At 41.0% G+C, this 21088-nt stretch overlaps 1 protein-coding gene across 2 annotated transcripts in view; it reads left to right on the top strand.

The window, feature by feature from the left end:
- The first annotated feature begins 953 nt into the window (after positions 1-953).
- Positions 954-21088, top strand: part of PHAF1 (phagosome assembly factor 1) — a 36775-nt gene continuing 16640 nt past the window's right edge. The window contains exons 1-7 of one of the 2 annotated variants that reach the window (XM_065662192.1): positions 954-1016; positions 1377-1504; positions 6262-6344; positions 10036-10119; positions 14453-14496; positions 14819-14898; positions 19262-19356. In XM_065662192.1, coding sequence (XP_065518264.1) covers positions 1441-1504; positions 6262-6344; positions 10036-10119; positions 14453-14496; positions 14819-14898; positions 19262-19356 — 450 coding nt within the window. In that variant the 5' untranslated portion in view covers positions 954-1016; positions 1377-1440. The other variant, XM_065662191.1, reaches the window with a different exon arrangement.

Below are 21088 nucleotides of genomic sequence, written 5' to 3'. Positions count from 1 at the left end.
GATGGGGTCAAAACAGGACCAAGCATCACCACCCTAAGGGATGCAGCAGAGGTGGGGGGACAGCAGATGGGTATCACCCAAGGAAAGTTTTTTCTTTGACCACACTTAAGTAAACATGGAACAAAAGGTCTCTCCACCACTCAACCTGCCAGCAGAAGGAATTACAGCCACTTCCAGACCCCCTGGATCCTCTTACTTTCTAGCCCTACTCCAGTGAACAGCTCACTTCTGAAGGCAAGTCTTGCCTTTTCTCATTTACTTTTAATTCTCATATTGGGCAGTGCTTGGCCTGGTGTCATCCATCTTGGATCAAGTTTCTGCTATGAAATGAGTGATAGTCTGATGCGGGGTGTTCAAAGTGGTGTCAGTATCTTGGTGTCTTGGGAGAGCTTCGTTACCCTTGTTAGCTGTGCAGATGCTGCCTGCTTGCACATGGGGTCTTCTGGGTCTTAGCAAAGCAGGTTCATGTGTGGTGACCACCGCCCCAGGGGAAACATGGGTTTCCCTAGGGACAAGGCACTGGGGTGGCAGTGCCCCTGTTTTCTCAAATAACATTGCAAACCCAATGACCTCCTTATGACTTTCTTCCTCACTGAGTCATTCCTGAGCTTGTTCTGGTAACTTTGCTCATGCCACTGACTAATTTCTCCTTAACTCTTTTTTCCTCCACCCTGGCCTTTCAACTGGAAAAACTGGATGCAGCTGGGCTGGTTTGGGTTTTTTTTTCTTTTAAACCCGAGCTTACCGTAGCGGGCGGCGGCACGGTGTAATGAGGGCTGGTGCTGTAGGTCTGGTGACAAGGGCAGGGAGCTGCACCTACCGCTCTCAGGACAGCCCCAAGTCTCCCGGGGCGGGACTCGAACCGTGGTTCCCCGCTGCCTAAGCCGACACCTTCCCCCCTTCAACCACGGCTGGTGGGCGGAGCGTACCCTCCCTTGGCCACGCCCTCTCCCCACCCCACGCGCGGGCTCGCCTGACGACAGCTGCAAAGCAGATTTTCAGCAGCCGCAAGTGAGGTGAGTTGCGGCCCCGCAGCGCGGGGTGGGGGGCTGTGTCCCGCACTCCCCTCGGCCGGGCCCCGCGGGTACGTGCGGGGCGGGAGCAGAGGCTCCTTTCCTCGGCGGGGCGGGCGGGGGCAGCGGCTCCTTCCCCCGGGGGTGCGGGTTGGGCGGCGGCGGCGACTGCCCGCGCTTGGTGCCCGGCCCGAGCGGCCGTGAGGCGGTGGAGGGGTGTGGGGGGGCTGGTTGCTGTGGCAGCCGTGCCCGCGCTCCGCCCGGCGCCGGGGGCTCAGCTGTATGCGCAGCGCTGCCCTCCGGGTGTCTGCCGGGGTCGGGGCGCAGGCTGCCATCGAGCTTCCTTCCGTCCCGCTTCCTCAGAGGTCCGGCGCCGCGACCGGGTGACCCGCCGTGCCAGCCCGCGGCCTCCGCGCTACCTGAGCCAATGCTAGATCTGGAGGTGGTGCCCGAGCGGTCTCTGGGGAACGAGCAATGGGAGTTCACCTTGGGTAAGTGAGTGCCCCCGCGTCCCCTGGGCATGAGCGGGTGGTTCGGGGCCCCTCATGACCTGTGAGGTTTCTCCCAGCGCTGTCAGGGAGTTGCGAGAGTGAAAGGGAGGTGGAGAGTTAAAGCTCGCCTTTTTCCGTCACTAAAAATGCTAATTTATAAGCTTTGATAGTTTTAAGTCTTATTCTCAGGTTTTGCAGTGTGTTGTGCTTTGTTCATCAGTATGTGTGCCTTCTTTGTTTTCTTCTTTGTTTACCTTGTGTTGCCTTGCTATATTGGACTTGCAGTTTTTTAAATGATTGCTAAAACAGGAGGCATATGTGTACTGACTGTCACCTGAGTATGTCAGGTGATACCCGGCATCTTCAGCTGTGCTAATGCTTAACATAAACGCTGTGCTTTTTCTGTACAAACCCTTCATAAATGAGTCGAGTTTCACAACTTCTTTGTGTTGTTGCTGAATTGCGACATTACAGTGGGTAAAGTCTTGAGAGCTTTTCTCCAGGTTAGATAACCAGTATTTCTCCCCGCCAGTAATTTTGTGCTTTTCATGGCTAGGAGAGGTCCTTCCCTACCAGTCAGAACTCTGTTTACTGTGATGAGAAAGAATTTTCCCCCAGCTGTTGGAAATCTGGCTGATGCTCAGCCCATGGCAGTTCAATGTGCAGTTGAAACTGAGTGTGGATTCTTGAGATGACCTGTGTTTTTAAGCTGATACTGGTAGCCCTTAGCACTCTAGAAAATACTGTAGCTGCCACATTTTAAGAGTGATTGATAGAGATACGAGTGTTGGTATCTTAGTTTTACATCTTTGCTGTTGCTTTGCCTAGAGGAAAGTTAATGGTGGTAGTAGTTTGGCTAATGCAAATGGGGCTCTGCATGGCAGCTGCCTGTATCTGCCAGAACTTGACTTACACTGCTGCTGCTGTTGTCACCTGTGAGGGCAACGGGGACATGCTGTTCCCTAAAAACACTGTTACACTGCTGCCACAAGCTTGGGTCACACCGAAGGAGGGGCGATGTGACCTGGGGTTGTTTATGTGGAGCCCATCAAACACAAAGGGCTGTTTATGCTGCTGTGAATATTTATGCTGTACTTCAGAGTCAAGTACAACTTAATGGTTTCAGGAAGCATTAGAAGTGCTTTTGGAGACTAGTTATAGTACTTCAGGTCCCACCCTTTGAAATACCGGTTGTCTCCTAACATGTTACTGTGCTCTTTCAGCTCTGTGAGACCTTCTGTGATCCTTCAGTGCCTTTATGACCTGAAAAGAGCTGCAATCACAAATTATACACCCTGACAATCTTCATAATATCATCTTTCCTCCATTCTTCTGATAAAAAAAACAAAAAAGGGAAGAGAGAAAAGAGAGAAAACAATCTTGGTTTTTCTAGGAACCCCTAAAGAGCCCGTTAATGCAATCTCATGGTTAAAATTATACACTGTGTCTCTGTGTGTACACACGCAGACACATGCATAGATGTGAGAGGGAGGAAACTCAGCTGTAATTCTTGGAGTAAACATAGCCACCATGTGATGTGTCCAATATATAATTAGCATGACCTGCTGGTACAGAGCAGGAGGCTGACTAGGTATTAAGATACCTAACTTTGTCCTGTGATGTTGTATGAAAATTGTCCCTGCTGATAAAGCTGGTTGAACTGTGTTGGTGGTAACAAGTCTGGAAGTGCTGGTGTAAATGGGGCTGTGGCTGCCAGCGGTATTCCACTCATGGTTTGTTTAGGTCTGCTCTTAGCAGAGCTACTGGCAGTATTCCTGAACTGCTGCTGACTCTGGCTTCCAGTATTGTGTCCACAATGGAGATGACTGAGGGGAAATGCCAGGAAAATTTTTTACATGAGTTTTCGGATTCTGTTTTTGGCTCTGGTGTTGACTCACTATGTGACCAGAGCATAAAAAATTCAAGCAAGGCTGAGTTTTGTGTTCAATTAGATACCTGTGTCACTGCACCTCTCAGGCTACATTCCTACTGTTTTAAATGAGAACAATTAAATACTTGTTCTGTAGTGCCTATAGCTGTATTATTACTGTTCAAGATGTATGATTTCTAAAGCATACTTGCATTTTTCTTGCTTTTTATACTTTCTTTTCCAACTAAGTTTCACTTCTTTTTATTTAATGTGTTATGACTCATCTTCTCTTTTAATCTTTATTCAGTGCTCTACCCCTGTCCACTTTAAGACATAGCCTTACTATAGGCTAACACTTTGAGCCCTGTTATTCATGACCAGTGCGTGTGAGAGAAGGGTCTTGTGCTGCTTGTATTGCTCCAGCATTTAGCAAAGGGAAAAGTCTCCAATGGGAGAATACTAACACTGGTCTTTGTGGGTGTTATTTGCCTGGCTCAGTTTGGTTGACTGATGTGCTGGATACTGTTTGCTTCCCTGTTCTCCCTGCCTGGTGAGCAGGGGAAAAAGAATTCTTTGTTTTTCTCCTTGACTGTAAAGGCTCATAAATGTTGAGGAAAAGGGGGTGGTGTGTGTGTGTGTGTGTGTGGGAAGGGTGGAGAAAAATAACCCAGTTTCTTTACTCTTCCTTTGGCTCTCTGCTGATGGAGGCAGAGGGAGAATACTGGCTCCTCCACATACGTTTTAGGTTCTGTGAACTGTTCTTGGAGAACTTAAGCTCCTCACTGCAGCTTTGCTGAGCAGCTGCGTGGCAAAATCTGCTCGATTCTCAGGCGTTGAACACTGAACAAAATCAGTCCATGTCCATTTGCTTGCAGCTTGAGAAAGCTCTGAGTAAGAGAGTCACATGAGCCATCTGTTTGCACACTTACCAACCCAAGATTGCATCAGTTTACATCGGACTACAGACTGGACTTCATGTTTATGTGCACTTTTTTTAACCACATGCTTTTTTACTGAAACATTACCTGCTTCTGACACTGGGTTATTTGCTGGCTTTGCTTGAACTTTTACCACTTGTTTGTTTTTTAGAAGAGCTCATGGCCTTACAAGTCTCTGAGATACCCTGACTTTGAAAATTGTTTTTATCCTTCTAAATAATCTTTACTTTAATCATAGCTTTTACTAGATTAAGAAATGTGAAACTTTCACAACAGCATCTTTGATCTTAGCTTCCTGTTGTTATTTATGTTTCAGTTCCATTCTGAAAATATCTAATGCATAATAGCTGTCTCTTTAAAACTCAGCTGCTTAGGTTACAAGGCAACTGCTATTTCTTAGATAATAGGAAACAGTGCTGCTTTATTGTGTGGCTCTGTGCATTTTGATTTTATTACTGTTACTAAGCTAATAGCTATTCTTTTTGATATTATATAATCTGGTGTATAATTTCTAGCTGAAAAAAAAAAAAAATTTTCCAGACTACTGTGAAAAACAATCTCACAGAAACAGTTGTATATCGTATTTACAAATTTAATTAGTATAGTGCTTATCTATAAACGTGTTCTGCTAAAACTTGATTTCGTAACTGCAGAAAAGCTGCAAGGTATGGGTGTGACAGGCTTGTTAGTTTGGAGTGACAGTGAAAATATTGTATTTTTTTAGTGTTGTGTTAGTGTTGCATTAAAGCAGTACCTGTGGTGAGATAGGGGTGTGTATGTGATATATGGAGAGAGATGGGGCATTTTTTCACTTCGGTACTGTAGATAATGTCTAAAAGGTGTGTTGGAACATGATGTCCAGTCTCAGTGTGAGAGGTGTAGCTGGTAACCAAAAATTTGAAGGCCTGAATTGTTACCTCAAGAAAAGTGTAAGTCTCATGGTAAATTATTCCTAATCAAGGCAACTTTCTTGATGTTTAAAAGCTAGAAATAAAGAAGAACAAAGCAAGGAATGTAAATAAAATGTCAGATAACTAATCTAAATTGACTTGCAGCAATTAGTAGGGAGATAAAACTTTTCACAATTATGAGCTCATAACCTCTCTTTATAAAGTCTTGCTTTGAATCCAGGGACACTCTCATGTTTCGTTTGGAAAGGCAGCAAAGGATTTAAGTGTGAAAAAGGATGAGATGGTCTGGAGCTATTATACCTGCAGAATCAGCTGTTTCATTCCACTTTCAAAAATTTATAGCTGTAAAGATAAGATACACACTGAAGAAAAAAAAATACAAGAAGGAGCCCTTGAAATTGTGTTAGAAAGCAAATGACTGTTAAGCCTATTACTTCAACTGAACCAAATTGTTTAGTAAACTGAGAAAATAAAAGTTCCCTCCTTGAGACAAATGTAGCTGTATTATCAGCTAATGTGGCCTGTTAAGTCGAAGGGGAATCATTGCTCTGCTTCCATATTTTTGTCTGTCCTGTAGGACTACTCAGTACTTTATCAAGCTTAGTGCAGAGTGTGCCATAAAATGTGGTCTGGGAGCCTATTGAATGCGTAACAGAGTGCTCTAGCTAGCTCTAGTGCAGTTTGGAATAGGTTATTTTATCAGTAACTGGATTGTTGACCCCCAAAAGTAGAAATTTCATGCATGAGTTGTAGAAAGATCTGTGCTTTTTCTATCTAAACTTTGCTGTTTGATTTTGTTGCTAGAGATAATTTTATATATGCCTAACAAACTGGTAGATAAATAATGACAATTCTGTTTCAGAAAAACAGGTCTGTGCTGATACTGTGAGTCAAGTAGGCTTATTTGTTGATTGCATACCTTTCTGTTGTAATGTCCTGTTTGCTGATGGTGGCTGTTACCTCATCTGTAACCTTTCTGTTAAAAAGCACTGTTAACTGGTCTCGGAACTGAAGAAATCCAACTGTTTGTATTCGCAGGAATGCCGTTGGCTCAGGCTGTAGCAATCCTTCAGAAACACTGTCGCATTATCAAAAATGTCCAGGTTCTCTACAGTGAGCAGGTGAGTACTGTGTGTTCTGGCTAGGTCACTCACCTCCTTGTGTTGCAGAGTTAAGGCATAAGGGTGTATGCTGATACGGTGTCATGCTGACATATGTGTTGTATGAATTGTGGAGCTACGTGAAATTGAATTACCCAGTTATTGCAACCATATCAGAGGTGTAGCTTTTAGAAGTTTCATGTCAAGCATAATAATCCTCAGCACAGTGCAGTGATTTAACAGGTACCATTTTCGTATATACAGTGGTGGGGTACTATTGTTATTCGTTCAAGAAGGGAAATGTTCTGTAATTAGCTGGATAATTTAATTCTAGTCTTTTTATATTATCTTTGTCAAGCATTGCAGTATTTTTGAAGTAGTGAATCCCTCACCACTTTACCGTTTTGATTCAGTGATGATGAATCCCCTGAAAAGGCTTCCATACTTTGGATCTGCAGAAAGTGGATGCAGTAATTTCAACCAGCTATAGATGTTTTGATCTTTCTTCATAACTAGCACTAAGTTTCCAGTGCGTTTGATTTCCAGCAAAAAGGGGCTAGAAGTGGAACCTTTTTGCTAGGTCAAATAAAATTAAAGAAGTGGAAGGGAAGAGGAGATGGGGCAGAGGAGGATTGTGACTCTTCAAATGTGTGTTCTGTGAAATGCGTGTTAATCAGAAGATGGTATTCATGTGTCGTAGATTATAGATCTCTACATCAGGAAAAAAGCAAAGTGCTAGAATGTCAGCTTGTATCAAAATACTGATTGAGGCAATAAGTGCTGAGTGGCTAAGGAACAAGTTAGACTCTGGTGCTTAATGCTGGTTACATAGTTGACATAATTGAGTTATCCTTTTATTTCACCTTATGTAGATTTATGAGGTTTATTATGACTGAATTGCAAACTGAAAACCTAGCTCCTTGTACTTAATGCATGGGAGCATCTGTCTGACGGCAAATGCATTCCTTGGTATTTGTGTGCTTTGTTTTCTTCTTACTGTGGTGCATTCCAGAATTATTTCCTGGTTGGTTTAGGTAAATGATGAGATTCCTGATCCTCTCTGGTGTGTAGATTCACAGAAGGATTAGTGGTCCAGTGCTAGAAAGCAAGGTATACCACTGAATGGCTTTTTAAGCCTCTTGGAAAGCTACCTTGTGCTTGACCACTGCATTTTTATTCTGTTTGGGGGGTGTTAGGGGTTTTCTTCCCAGACTGTAACATCTGCATAACCCAACAAAAGAGTAGTTCTCAACTTTGTGGAATAGTTGTGCTGATGATATTTTTTTCCCTCTATATGTTATTCCAATTCAGTTTGTGATACTGGTGCAGTTTTTCTCCAAGTACCACTCTGGGCCTGCGGTTGACTGTCTGGCTATATCCTCACCTGCAGACAGAGCATCATGCACCCTCACTAGCAGCCAAGCGCAAAAAGCTGCTGCTGCAGATCTTAGAAGATTAAAAAACTTTGCCATGCACAGCTTTTATGTAGCTAAACTAATATCTGAGCAGCTTCCATGTCTTTCCTATTTGCATTCTAAAAGAATGCCTCTGAGTGTAGTGATCTAATGTTATTTAATGTTGTTGCATGTAAAGCACAGAATTTCTGATCCTGGAACTCCAGCAGCAAGTACTCCCTTTCGAAACTTCATATGACAATTAAATGCAATTAGGTTTGCCCACAGCCCTCTTTTAAACTTGACATAAATGGGATGCCCAAACTGTGCCAAAAAAACTTGATGAACCTTTTTCTGTGACTAAAGAATTTCAACTCCTTTTTGGTTTGTTTAAGTGGGGTACTTAATTGCCTTTGTATATTTTCCTAAGCCTCTTCCTCAGGATTTGTGTTGATGGGATTGTTCAGTGATAAGTTTTTCCTGCAGCTTTATGTAGATTAGCAGCATAACCATACATCTGTGTTTCTTCCTTCAGGAAGGACTCTCCTGTTGCTTCATGGCATCATCTTTCGTACCTGAGGTTCTGTTTTGTGTATTAAGTCACACAAATGAAATTTGTGCCCTTGAAACGGTTCTGTTAGAAAATATGCCAGCATGGAACAGAAGTGATTTGCTCTACCAATTTACAAAGCTCTTCCTCAGATGTTGGTTTTTGTTGGCTTTTTTTTCCCCCCACTCAAAAATACTCGTAATGCTCTCATTAATTTTAGAATAACACTAAGAAGATTCTGCTTAGAACCCAGTGAAATGCAAAGCATATCCCATATCAGAAGAACTCTGTTGGTATATTTAAGTGCCATATGACACATGGAGTTTTTGCTCTATCTGTAGCCTTTCTAAATTAGGTTTACAAGGGATTTAAAAAAAGACATCAGGATCAACATTAGACCTTTATATCACAGGATCATGGCTATATTGCAATGCTGCTTCAATTCCATGCAGTATAATGAAAGTTTGCAGCAGTAGTGAAGTGTTGATGCCTCTGTGGAAGGGACTGAGAAAATTTCATTCAGAAGACAGGTTGTACACCAAGTCTCTGGTGTTGCAAGAAAGATGAGCTTGAACTGAACCTGCTTCAGGAAAAGCTACTGCGGTGACCAGGGGGAATGGGAAATCTGCATCACAGGGCGTTGAAAGCCCATGGCTTGCTTTGAGCTGGCAGTGTGATGTCTAGGATCTGATTACTTCAATATATGGTTTCAGAAGGGGTAGGGAGTGCATGTGAGAATGCATAAGAAGTATTCAGGCTACAAGACAGCAGTCACATGAGAATAAAGAGGTGAGAGAATGTAGGATGAAAATTAGACTTCTGACAATCAAAACACAGACCTTCTGCCAGTAGAGCAAAGGGGAGAGTACAGTTTTTAAGATGACTTAGAAGCCTGTATATGTCCCTGATATCCCATTCACATTCTGTCTTTTGCTAGGTAACTGCTAGGTGTGATTCCTTCTTTTTTTTTTTTTTTTTTTATTTTAAATCCTCTGAGGAGACAGTCGTGTTGGGTAGAGCTTTTTCAAGGAAATGTGTTTTAAATGGCACGTGATCAAATAGCTGAATTTGGGCCAACTGTCTGTGTACAGGTGGATTGTACTGGTACAGGAGTGAGCAGCTTGCACAGTGTTGCAGCAAACTGAGATGTTGAAGAGCCTACAGAGACACCAGTGAAACTGGTGGAATGTCTTATATTGAATCCAGCAGACTGTAAATTGAGCCTTTAGTTGTTATGATTCACAGTAACTAAGGAAACCTAAATTCCCAACAGAAGAGTCTGAAGGCTTCCTTTTGAAAAAGGCTGTGACAGTATTTCAGTTGTGAAGTAGAAAGCTCTCTCATCATCTTTTTGTCAAGTGTGTGTTTGGTTCTGCTGTGAGACATGGTGAGATGGGCTGTTATTTTTGTGTGCCAAGAATGCAAGACTGTCCCTGCATGATGTCTCTGATGCTAAACTTTCAATGCTGATTTTCAAGTTGGGTTTGGTGTTGTCCCCCATACCTCCAGTTAAAGTGATGGACAGACACCCTTTTGGGAGTTTGTATATCTTATGCAGGCACTTTGTTTCCTTTTCGTAAGTGAGCTGAGGGGGTGAGAGTTTTGGCCAAATACGTTTTTGTTATGCTCATTCATTGAGCAGTGGTTGCTCTCAGAGTATGTTTTATTTTTTCAAAGTAACCAATTCATACACCTGCAATGATACATATCTTAACAAAGGAGCCTTGAAATTATAAAGCCTAACAGCTTTTTTTTTTATGTTTTACAGTCACCTCTTAGCCATGACCTCATCCTTAACCTGACTCAGGATGGAATCAAACTGCTGTTTGATGCTTTCAATCAGAGACTTAAGGTAATAAAACACCCTTCCTGCAAACCAAGCAATGCAAACCAAAACCCTAGGATATGTTGATGCTTAACAAAGCATCAGTATGTGGTTCTTTAGGCATTTAATTAGCTATATATAGTGCTCTCTTGTGTTAATGAACTGCATTTTGTCAGTTTGGAGGTTAAATCTTTGTTTATAGGATTAAGATGCTTCACATTGTACCAGGGACTGTAAGTATGCCATAGTATAGTGGTTCAGCGTGGTCTCATTTGTCCGTCTTGTCTGAAGTTGTAGCAGAAGCTGCTTCCTCCTATTCTTAGTGTTCAGTTGAATTAGGTTCACAGAGTGCTCCTGTGTCTGCAAGTACATGCTTTCTTCCAGAAAGTCACATTCAGGCCTGTTGTGAGCAACTGCCTCCTGCTCTGACTTCAGTTTGTTCTGGATGAGTTTTTATTCTTGTGATCAAAGTTCTCAGCTCAGCAGTTCTGCTTCATAGTATCATAGAATCGTTTGTGCTGGAAAGGACCTTACGATCATCCAGTTCTAACCCCTTTGTCATGGGCAGGGACACCTCCCATGAGACAAGATTGCTCAAGGCCTTGTCCAGCCTGGTCTGCTTCTGTGTTTTCAGGTGACCACATTCTGCTTTTCTCTAGGGTGCTTGTGCAGTTACAATGCAAAATGAGGGGCAGGCTTGTTACTAATCTCCCATGGCATATATGTTAGCGAGAAGTCTCATAAAAGCGGTATGTTTCATCCATACAAAATAGGAGACTGTCATTTTGAAAGAATTTCTTATCTGAAACACTTAAAATACCTATATGTAATATCTTAGTTACTCAGGGTGGTCCCTTTGTAGGACCAGCTGTGCTGAACAATTGTCACTATGGTTCTCATTGGTGTGCATAAATTACTCTGTGACCAAGGTGTTGATTTGGCTACCTGGGTGAGAGTATCCTGCTCTAACAGCCATGCTATTTAACATCTGAAAGCAGAAGTGTGGGGTTCAATGTGATGCTGAAAAATGGAATGCTTACCCTTTGGGTAAGTCTGGAATATGGTGCTTGCATCTGTACTTCCAAGCCTTGGAACAGTCTGCATGGAGCCATTTTCCCCTTACTCATGTCTGCAATAAAACCAGCAGCAAAATGTCAGCACTGTGCTTTATCTGTGCTATCAGCTGAAATGTGAGCTCTTCCTGTGCTTTAAATGTATCTATAAAATTGTTGAATAGCAACCCAAATGAGTAGATGTTGGAAGTACTTATTTCTCCATTAATCTGTTTTATATTAACTATAAAAATACTCATTTTGAATAACAATTTTCAGTTCAAATTGAGTTCAGATGGGGGACAGCTCTGTGCTTTTTTACCAGATTTCAGTTTGGAATTGCCTGATGGTAGTTCCTGTTCATTAAGTCATCCTGTAACAATGGGATTTTTATTTTTGTCAAGGTTTAGAAGTGAATTATTCAGATTGCATGTGTGAATTTGCACCTTTTTTTTTTTTTCAGATGGGCTTTATCAGTGTAAGTTACACCTGCTGTACAAAGCCTTTCCAAAATATACCTAATTCTTAAGGAAACTGAACTCAAAACTGACATAGCACTTCAGGTGGCTGGCTTGCTTATTGATGATTTTTGAAGTGTTGCAGTCTTGTAGTGTTTTTGATGTGCTCTGACTAGTGTATGCCATATCTCTTCAGCTCCACTGTCTGAGGGTCTGGATTTTATCATTTCAACATCTAGTGTTCTGTGCTAGAGCTTTTCCTCTCACCTTTCTCCGCAGTGTTTTTTTTTTTAATTTGTTTTAAAGAAAGAAAAACAACTTATTCTGGTATGTGTGTTCAGGTATTTTAACAACCAAAACAACCAAACCAATCTTTCCTGGTATGTTGTGGTTCAGTGGTCTAATGATACCTCTGTTTAACTATGAAGAGTAAAGCACTGCAAATGCATACAGTGCTGTGAAAACTTTATAGTTTTCAGATAGCTTTATAGAAGAAATTGTGGGATCAGTTCAGAATTGAGCAACAGGACCTCTTAAAGAATAGCCGTAGAATACAGCTGTAGCTGTAGAATAAAAAAAATGCCTGTTTTCAGGTTTGTATGAGACTCTCTTCAGTGTTGCTCAGCAGCACTGGAAAAATCAGGATATTTTTTTGTTTGTTTGTTTGTGTTTTTTTTTTGTTTGTTTTGTGTGACGTTTGGTGTTTTTATTTAATACACACTTGCTATTACATTTGATTGTGGAAAAGAGGTTGAAATACAGGCTACTGAAGTGGGAAATCTTGACAGACCCAAAGAAGCTGGTGCAGGAATAAAGCCGTGGAAATACTCCTGAAAAGTTTCTGCTCTTTTTTTTGAGAGAGGGAGTAAGGTTTGTGTATAGTCTCTATACTCGACTTCAGCAGCCAGAGCACTGCAGGTTATGTGAGCTAATGGGAAGGAGCAGATGCAGGATCAGGTTCTGAAAACATTGCTATGAATTTTAGCAACAAGGTCTCTCACACACACTCCCTCTGGGGTGGAAAAAGAGTTAGATTTCACAGTGTTGGTCTGTTATTGCTGGTTAGTAGTAACCTGAACATTTGGTTGAGTCTTAACTCTGTAGTAGTTAACAGTGAGTGTGACAAAGCGTCAGGTTTTACTCATTTAAACCACTTGCCTTCTGGCTATATAGTAAACCCATCACTGAATAATCCTTAGTCTTCTCAGGTTCTGTTCCTCTGCACATAGAATCACATTAACACTTTTGTCACTGTAGCTTCTGTAGTTTAAAAAATAAATCCTTTTTTAGTGCTATGTCCCATTTCAATTTCTTTAATACTTCTCACTTCAGGAATGCCCAGGACAGGGATGGGGAATTCTGGGGGCTGAGAGTGGTGTGCGGGGTGGGGGGGGGATGGTGTGCAGGGTCACAAAAAAACCCCAGAATCATTCCTAGCTTTTCATAATAGTAGCCTTTGTTTTTAACAAGCTGTGCAGAAAAGGAAACCTGGACATGTCAAACTGCATTTGTATAACAATACTGGATAACCATTTTTTTCCAAGAAGCATAATTCAAAGTATATTTATTGAGAAGAAATATTTGTTTGCTGCTTTTTTATGTTCTGCCAGAATGTTCATTTGTTACTTGCTTTGTACTTTGCTTGTTGCTTATATCCTGAAATGTGTGGGCTTCTGAGAAAACAGAGTGCTTCAGAGAACTCTTCCAACTTTTTGTGAGTCAACAGTGTACTGCTAAATGTTAATTTTTATTTTGTTATTTTTTTTTTTTAATTTTTATTGTTTCATATATATGGTGATTTAAACACGGCAAGCTGTTTTATTTAGGGTTACTTGCTGGGTATCTCCCCAGACCAATACTTCCTTCTTAGCTGGTGGTAGTTTTAGGCTTTAAAGTCACATTTGGTAGCAAGCGCCCTCGGGAATTCTTTCTATTCTTGCTTCAGCTAGAATATACAAAACAATAAAGAGTGTTCTACCTTTTCTTTACAGCAGTTACTAGGTACTCTACATGTTTTCATTTTCGTGCTGACACAGCAACACATACATAGGGTGAAAGAAGTTTGTGCTTAACCACAGTTACTTGCTGAAAATGATCTGCCTAAAACCCAGTCAAGCCTCAAGCTCCAGCAGCAGTCATGTAAAAATCATAGGAAATAAATCTCAGATACATGTTTGCAGTAATATATTCAGAACAAAAAATCAATATTTAATATCTGCGGAGAGTGGAGCTCCTCAAAATATTCAATAAGGTCTAAAATACTTAATAAATATCAGAACTAACTATTATGGCTTGCTCTGATTATTTGTGGGTTGCTCTTCTGATTATCTTCCATAATGCTTGGGGAAATTGCTAGGTACCTGTATATAGTATTGAAATGGAATACTACTTAGTCTTGCCATGTTCATCTTTTACTTCAGAAGGAGTTGGAAAGTTAGAACAGTGCAGCCAGGCGTTTTTCAGGGTAATAGGAGTAACCCAAGGAATGGCCTACTGATTAACATTCATTAGAGCATTCTCTAATTAGCTAACCTTTGCTATTAGCTTCTTTTGGACTTACTTGCAGACATAAGATGCTGATGCATTAGTGCAAAGATTACTTTGTGCAGGTCAGTGCTGATTTACACAGGATCTGGATGTCCTGTACTGAACCCACAGTTGTTTTTCAGTGCTTGTTTCTGTTGCTGAGTCAGTTTTTGGAGTTTAAGGTGTCTCAGTGTGATTTATGCTAGCAGAATTCTGTTAAGGACGTGAGTGAGCAGCACTAACTAGTCTTGCCTTTTGACAGGAATTTGCCTCAATGATTTGCAGATGTGTGAAGTATGGTAATGTTTTTTTCCTGTGTTTCAGGTGATTGAAGTTTATGACTTGACTAAGGTGAAGTTAAAATATTGGTAAGTGATCTAAGACTTCCCATGGTTTCTTCTTGATTACAGTGACTGGTTTTTGTAATTTTATTAATCCTGAATTAATTTTTTTCAGTTATTCTTGTTAAAAGAACAAAAAACAAACCCAGACAAATCCAAGCAAAATAACAGTCAAAAAGGAATGTAGACAATCATCCTTTCTTGAACGTAGCACTTGGTTAAATTACCAGTTTACTCTTTCCTTCTGTCTTGGAGACTTCTTCCAATTTCAATGCAGTATTGCCGTTAGTAAATGTCTACAGTATCCATTCAGTATTCTTAAGGCAGATTAATTTTGTTTCTTTTTCAGTGGTGTCCATTTTAACTCTCAGGCAATTGCTCCAACCATAGAACAAATTGATCAGTCATTTGGAGCAACACATCCAGGAGGTAAGCCAAAGTATTTGAGAAGCTCACCTAGATTGACAGGCTTCTTTCTAGGAAGTCTTTCCTGTATGTCTGCCTAGAGAAATGTGTAGAAACTGTTGTCAAATGATCAGAAGTTGTGTTCCAGAATGGTTGTATTCTTATAGCTGGGATACCATGTAATATGTACTGTAAACTTAATTGTGGCTTTCTGGAAGTGCAGTAGTGAGGCAGAGAGTCATTGGCACAGAATGGTGTGTTCAGATATCATTAATGATGTGGTTTGAACTGCCAGTACCAGAAAACAGTGAGCTTTGTTGTTGATACTGCTGTTTTCCTACATTTTTATGCATGGTCAGCTCCACGTGTCCTTAGGGATTAACTATACCATATGTATATATATTTGCGCTGATCTCTGCTTGGTGTCAGCCAGGGCTCAGGCTTCAAAGCTTTGAGAATGTGGTTGAACCCCTGCTAAGGCAGGATCAAGTCTGAGCCTATGTATAGCTGGCTTGCTTTTCCCTGCACGTCCTTCCTGTTACTGGGAGCACTGGGGAGGTGTGAAGCCAGCCCACGTGCAGCATAACCAGAGCCAGGATAAGTTTAATTAACCTGGCTGAACCCACTCTGACTCTTTCACAGCTTCTTGGCTGTCCACCAGCTCTGAAACCGGAAAAAGACTGTCTTTAAGCTCCTTGTTTACATATGAAAATGAAAAGTGTATTTCAGGGGTTTGTTAGGTAATGAAAATAGGCTAGTGGTGAAACTTTGAAGAGGATATTTAGAATTAAACTGTTCAGGAACCCTCAAGAACTGGAGCCAGAAACTGGCATAACAAGAAAGATTAACTCCATACAGGCAAGATGCCCTTTTTAGAGCATCACTTTCTATTTTTAGCTTAACCCAGTCGATTTGCAGTAGTCAGGCTGATGCCAAATAAGCTGGTGTTCTTTGTGATTGATGGTGGCTGCATATCCAGTCTTTGTCACTGTTCTCTGCAGACAATCTCTTGCACATTACAGAATAGGATTTACTAACTGTGGAGGGTCATGTGGCTGAAGTAATATCATTACATAAAAGCCTGCTGTAGTAGATTAATATCAGATGGAGATAAATGAAGCTTGGACGATTTCTGGTCATAATATTCCAAGGACCAGACTTGGCATTTTTAAACTTCACTTCGGTCATTTCCTCTTAGTCAGAAACTCTGAGGTCTATAGCTAGATCTGTTATGGAACTAGTCTGTACAAGAAAGCATGTAGTATTTAGAAACGGTGAAAGTGGTTCCATATCCTTGACAGTTTATAAGCACTGATGGTTTATTTGCAAATATTTAGAATTTAAGTGCTTGCAGAATTGTGATATTGTGAATGATAAAAAGACCTACTCAGCTGTAAGCATTGCTTATGATAGGAAGAGCATGGTTTATTACCACGTAAAATTGCGTATAAGCGCTTAGAACATAGATTGGCACCACATGTCCTCATGCTCAGTTTGCCAGATCTTGTACGCCTGTCATATTCAATTAAGAAAACTTGTACACTTACTGCATCTGATGGTAGTTTTTCATAACATCTTTTCATCCAGTGGCATATAGATACGAAAATGTATTTATTAAAATGTTGCCTCTGTTATCACTACACTAGTGCATTTGCTTATTCAGTTTTTTCATTGGAAGTTCAGTATCTTCCATTAGCATCCTATTTAGCAGAAGTAAATGCTCTGTTTTAAGCTGCCTGTCATAATATGATACAGTTTGAACTGTATCATGGAATGCAAGTTTTGATAACTTTTTTTTTCTTTGAGGTTTCTGAAACAGAAAAGGCAGAAAACAGTGGTTTTCAGCATGTGGGAGGGATGATGGCCATCCCATGAAAATTTGAGCTAGGGTGAGGACAGAAAGGTGGGAAACTTTCCTCTTAATGTGACCAAAGTACCAGATGCGAGGTTTCATGGATGAGAGTATGACATAACCACTCCTCTTCTCCTCTGTACTAGTACTCCTCCAAAACCCCAATGCAAGCTCTTTAACTTGAAGTCTTTTGTTGTTTATCTCTATGTTAACCTCCACTAGAACTTCAAACCAAATGTTGTCTTTCACTTGAACCTAAGGCGGTTGCTGCAGAGCTTTCCTGGAACAGGATGCAGTGGGAGTTTCAAAACGTATTGCAAAAAGCTAGCAACAATTTTGTGCTGAAACCGACATTCAGTAAGCAGTTTTGGTTTGCCAAATCAGTGGCTTTAAAAAAAGGCATCAGGAAAATTGCAGCCAGCTTCATTACTTTTTGGCTAATGTTAGTATGAAACATTGTAGTGTCTTTGTCATGGGGGTGATTGAAATATGACCACTTTGGAGGTCAATAGCATTGTCAAAACTAAGATTTGATCCCAGATGCCCATGATTCTCTGACCTGATCTCCTGCTGGGAGACATTTGTTCTTGCCAGTGGTTTTGCTGAAATCACATGCTGCTCTGAGTCCTCGTGGATGTGGCTGTTTGCTGAAGTGCCATTCAGCTTAGATGAGGGCTGTGGAACTGAAGTCATAAGGTAGAAATAAAAAGCACCCTTTGCTCCTGCCACAGTGGCTTTGCAAGGATGGAGGGGTCCTGTCTTCTACATCTGTAAATCCAGGAGACTTCAGAGGTTGCCCAGGCTCCCCTGAGGTGCTGGAAAAGTCTTGCTGGTGTTGGTGGCCTGGAAGGTAAACTGTCTCCCTTACCCTCACTCAGAGTGCAGCAGCAAAACAGCAGTCTTTCTGCTCCTATCTGCAGGGTACCTGTGTAGAAAATCAATAAATTAAAAGAATGAAATAAAAAGGCTTACCTTGTTCAGCCCTGTGGTTGTGACGTACGGTCCTGAGGGAGATACGAGAGAACTTCCTAAGGATAAAAACATTCCTTGCCCTTTAAGCCTAAGCATCAACAAACTTTGCAGGGGATGGGAACTGATGCGATTTGTATAATCAGATATCGCACTTGGCATGACTAGGGGAAAAACACTTATCCGGCTGGCTGTGGTCTTTGGAAAAGATGCATCATAATTTATCACATGAGATTTGTGTAATTTTCCTGCTGATCAAAACATTTCCCCCTCCCCACATGGTTTCCTTTGAGTGACAATCAGGGAAAATGCTCTTAGCCACCACGTTCTAGAGAAAAGACAAATGATTACGTTTGAAAGCTTAATGCTTATTGCTCAACTATTATTTTTCTATCCTGGGTGGTCTGGCATTGTCTAGACATCTTGTGGCATGCCTCTTAAGTCGAACATTTGAAAGGCACTTTGGGATGGGGGGGAAATATATATTTATATGCATTTTTCTCTCTATGTCATCTTAAATATAAAATTGTAAGGGAAAAGGGAATATTAATTCAGTTTCCCTTGGTGAAGTGGAAAAAAGCAGCTTCTGTTGTTGGAGCGTTTCTTTATTGTTCTTCAGCCTCTACTGTTTTCAAACTGTTTTGCAAATGAACCAGCTTCTGTGTGTTACAAGAACATTGCGTTCCCTGTTGCGGCTACTGAACGCAGGTTGAAGTTTGAGAGCATCAATCCCAAAACTGTTCCCAAGCTCCCAGTCTGCTGGGATTGTTTTTAAGCTTTCTGCAGTCTCACAAACCAGCATGTCTCGTTAGACAAGTACTGGCATGACTTCTATTGCTGCTTGTAGTTGATGTTGTGCAGTTTATTGGAGTAAATTAGGAGGTCTCGTGAAGTGATGACAGCTGGAGGTCTGTGTGTGTTCTGGTTTGTTACTGCTCTTTGTAAAAGCTGACCTATCGGACACTATGCTTAATTACCACTGTATATGGTCTAGAACCTGTGTGTAGGAAGCATTTCCTTCTTGTGCCATGTTACTTGGGAACGTGGTTAGCTGAACTGGGACGCACAGGCTAGGTCTCTGCTAGGAAGAGAGGTAGGTGGGTACCTGTGAGCTCCTTCTTGGGAATGTGTTTCTCAGTGGTATGAAATATGAAATTTATCAGTGCTCTGAACACATTGGTCTAAAAAGACTATTCAGGTTAATATTGTCCAAGTGTTTCACGTAACAGTGAATAGAATTGGTTTGCACTTCTTAGTGGCTATTTAAACTACTTTAGGAATATTAAGGTGTAATTGATTGTGCCGTATTGTATAATTGTATCATTAGGGATAGGCTTGTGCCTACAGGCTTGCCTAGCCAGCTCTAATGAATCTAGAGTTTCTCTTATTGCCATGTTTCTACTGCAAGAAATTAAAAGCAAAACTATTAATTGTCCTGTGTAACTGTGTTCCTCCTGCATTTTGAGATGTAGTAAATTCATTGAGGTGGTGAAAGTGCTGTTAAATCTGAACTGGAGAATTCTTAGTTCATTTTGGTAACTGTGTTTACTTTCTTTTCCCTTTTAGTGTATAATTCAGCTGAGCAGCTCTTTCACCTCAATTTCAGAGGACTCTCATTTTCTTTTCAGTTAGACTCCTGGACTGAAACCCCGAAGTACGAGGTCAGCAATCTTTCTTAGTTAATGGATAGTCTTTTTGCCTCTATGGTACTTGCAAAGTAACACCTGCTACATGTCTCGCCTGCAAGCAGAAGAAACCAGTGATTTGGAAGGAATTTGACTCCTCAGTTGTGTTCTTATTCTTATGCTCTTATGCAATCATTTTGAAGTTAAAAATTTTCTTCCTTTTAGCAGAAGGCATATGCTTAGAGGGTTTGCTTACATCGTGAACTGGGACTAGCAATTCTGTTGCTGAAAGGAGTCTGCTAAAAATGAGAGTGCTGTCTGTGCAAATACATAAATATTAAGCAATCAACTGGAAGGCTGTTCTTTTATCAGATATTTTTAAATCTCATCAAAGTGATTATGTAACTGATCTAGGGTAGAGTTCATAAAATACATTTTCATCTTAAGTGTCCTTCAGCATGAGTGGTTTTAGAAAGCCAGATGAATGAGCTTTATTTGTAGTGCCTGTTTGCATGTTCACCAGATGTTCAAATGAGTTACTTAATAATTGAACATGTTGTTGTGTTATGTGAAATCTGTGGAAATCACTGTCTGTAGTGGAAACAAGATGAGGTCTCTGTGATTTCCACCTATGCTAACAAAAATGTATGTATCACTTTTGTGTGAGGATGGAAAGGCTCTCAGTTGTATTACCCTTACCAGTTAAAATGAACACATGCGGTATGGTATTAAAATAAAAAGGCACATATAAAGAGCCAAAACAAAGTGGGAGAAATTGACCAGCATCATGACATGTTTCATGTTACAGCCTGGTACTTAAGTAGTTGTGTGTTGATATGTGAGAGAGCAGGGAGTAGGTAACCAGGGGAAGTTATTATTTAGCAGTTGTGAAGGTCATCTGGTTTTCAGGACTTTTGGAAAGTAAATAGAAACCTAGTACGTCAAAAATAGAATGTCCCATCAAAGAGTAGTTGCCTTTTGCACAAGAGTTCCCAAGGCATTTGTAAATTAATAGCTGAGCTGCTAAGAAAGTGAATTGCTATACCAAAGATCTGGGAAGATCATAAAGTATCTCAAATTGCAGGGTGCCCATAAGGATCAGGGAGTCCAACTCTGTGCTTATTACAGGACTGTCTGAGAGCTGAAAGATGTTAAAATAAAACTGCTAGAATCAGTTCTGGCCAGTGCATCTGCATGTCTTGTTTTGGTGTATGGCTCAATTATCTGAGAAAATAGGGATAGTTATGGAATGCTTGGTGTGAATAAGCCTTGAGAGGAAAATAGTGTGGTTCTTGGGAATGATACAGTTCTTAAGGAGAAAATACTCTCCCATTTTCAGGCCTTTCATCCAGTTGATCAAATGGGGTTAGTAAAATGTTTGGACAGAGTGAAAGGCAAAATTTTCCCCAGGATTATAAATCGGTAGAAAAAGGTAGTATGAAACAGTCCACAGGGAGAACAGCTATTTGTGAAGACTTTCAGGGAGGAACAAACAGGAAAGACTGAAGAGTGAAATGAAATTTGAAGATCTCAAAATCTTGCAAGTTCAGAGAGGACTGTACAGGAACTCATTAGCAAAGCAGTGTAACCTCTCCTTATGGAAATGAAAAAGCTCTGAGGAAAACTCTGGGCTGTTTATGTAGCTGGTAACTGCAGGTGAGAACATGAAAGCCTGTGCTCACACTGTCTCTGTTAAGAAATGAGGCTCATATGGCTCAGGTGCTTCCATGGCTCTAGAGAAGATTTCTCTGTTGCTAAGATGTAAGTA

The sequence above is a fragment of the Lathamus discolor genome, chromosome Z (genome assembly GCF_037157495.1).
Source record: "Lathamus discolor isolate bLatDis1 chromosome Z, bLatDis1.hap1, whole genome shotgun sequence".
In the NCBI taxonomy this organism is placed as follows: domain Eukaryota; kingdom Metazoa; phylum Chordata; class Aves; order Psittaciformes; family Psittacidae; genus Lathamus; species Lathamus discolor.
Note: the sequence above shows the minus strand (reverse complement) of the source record. Positions and strands in the feature narration are given on the sequence as shown.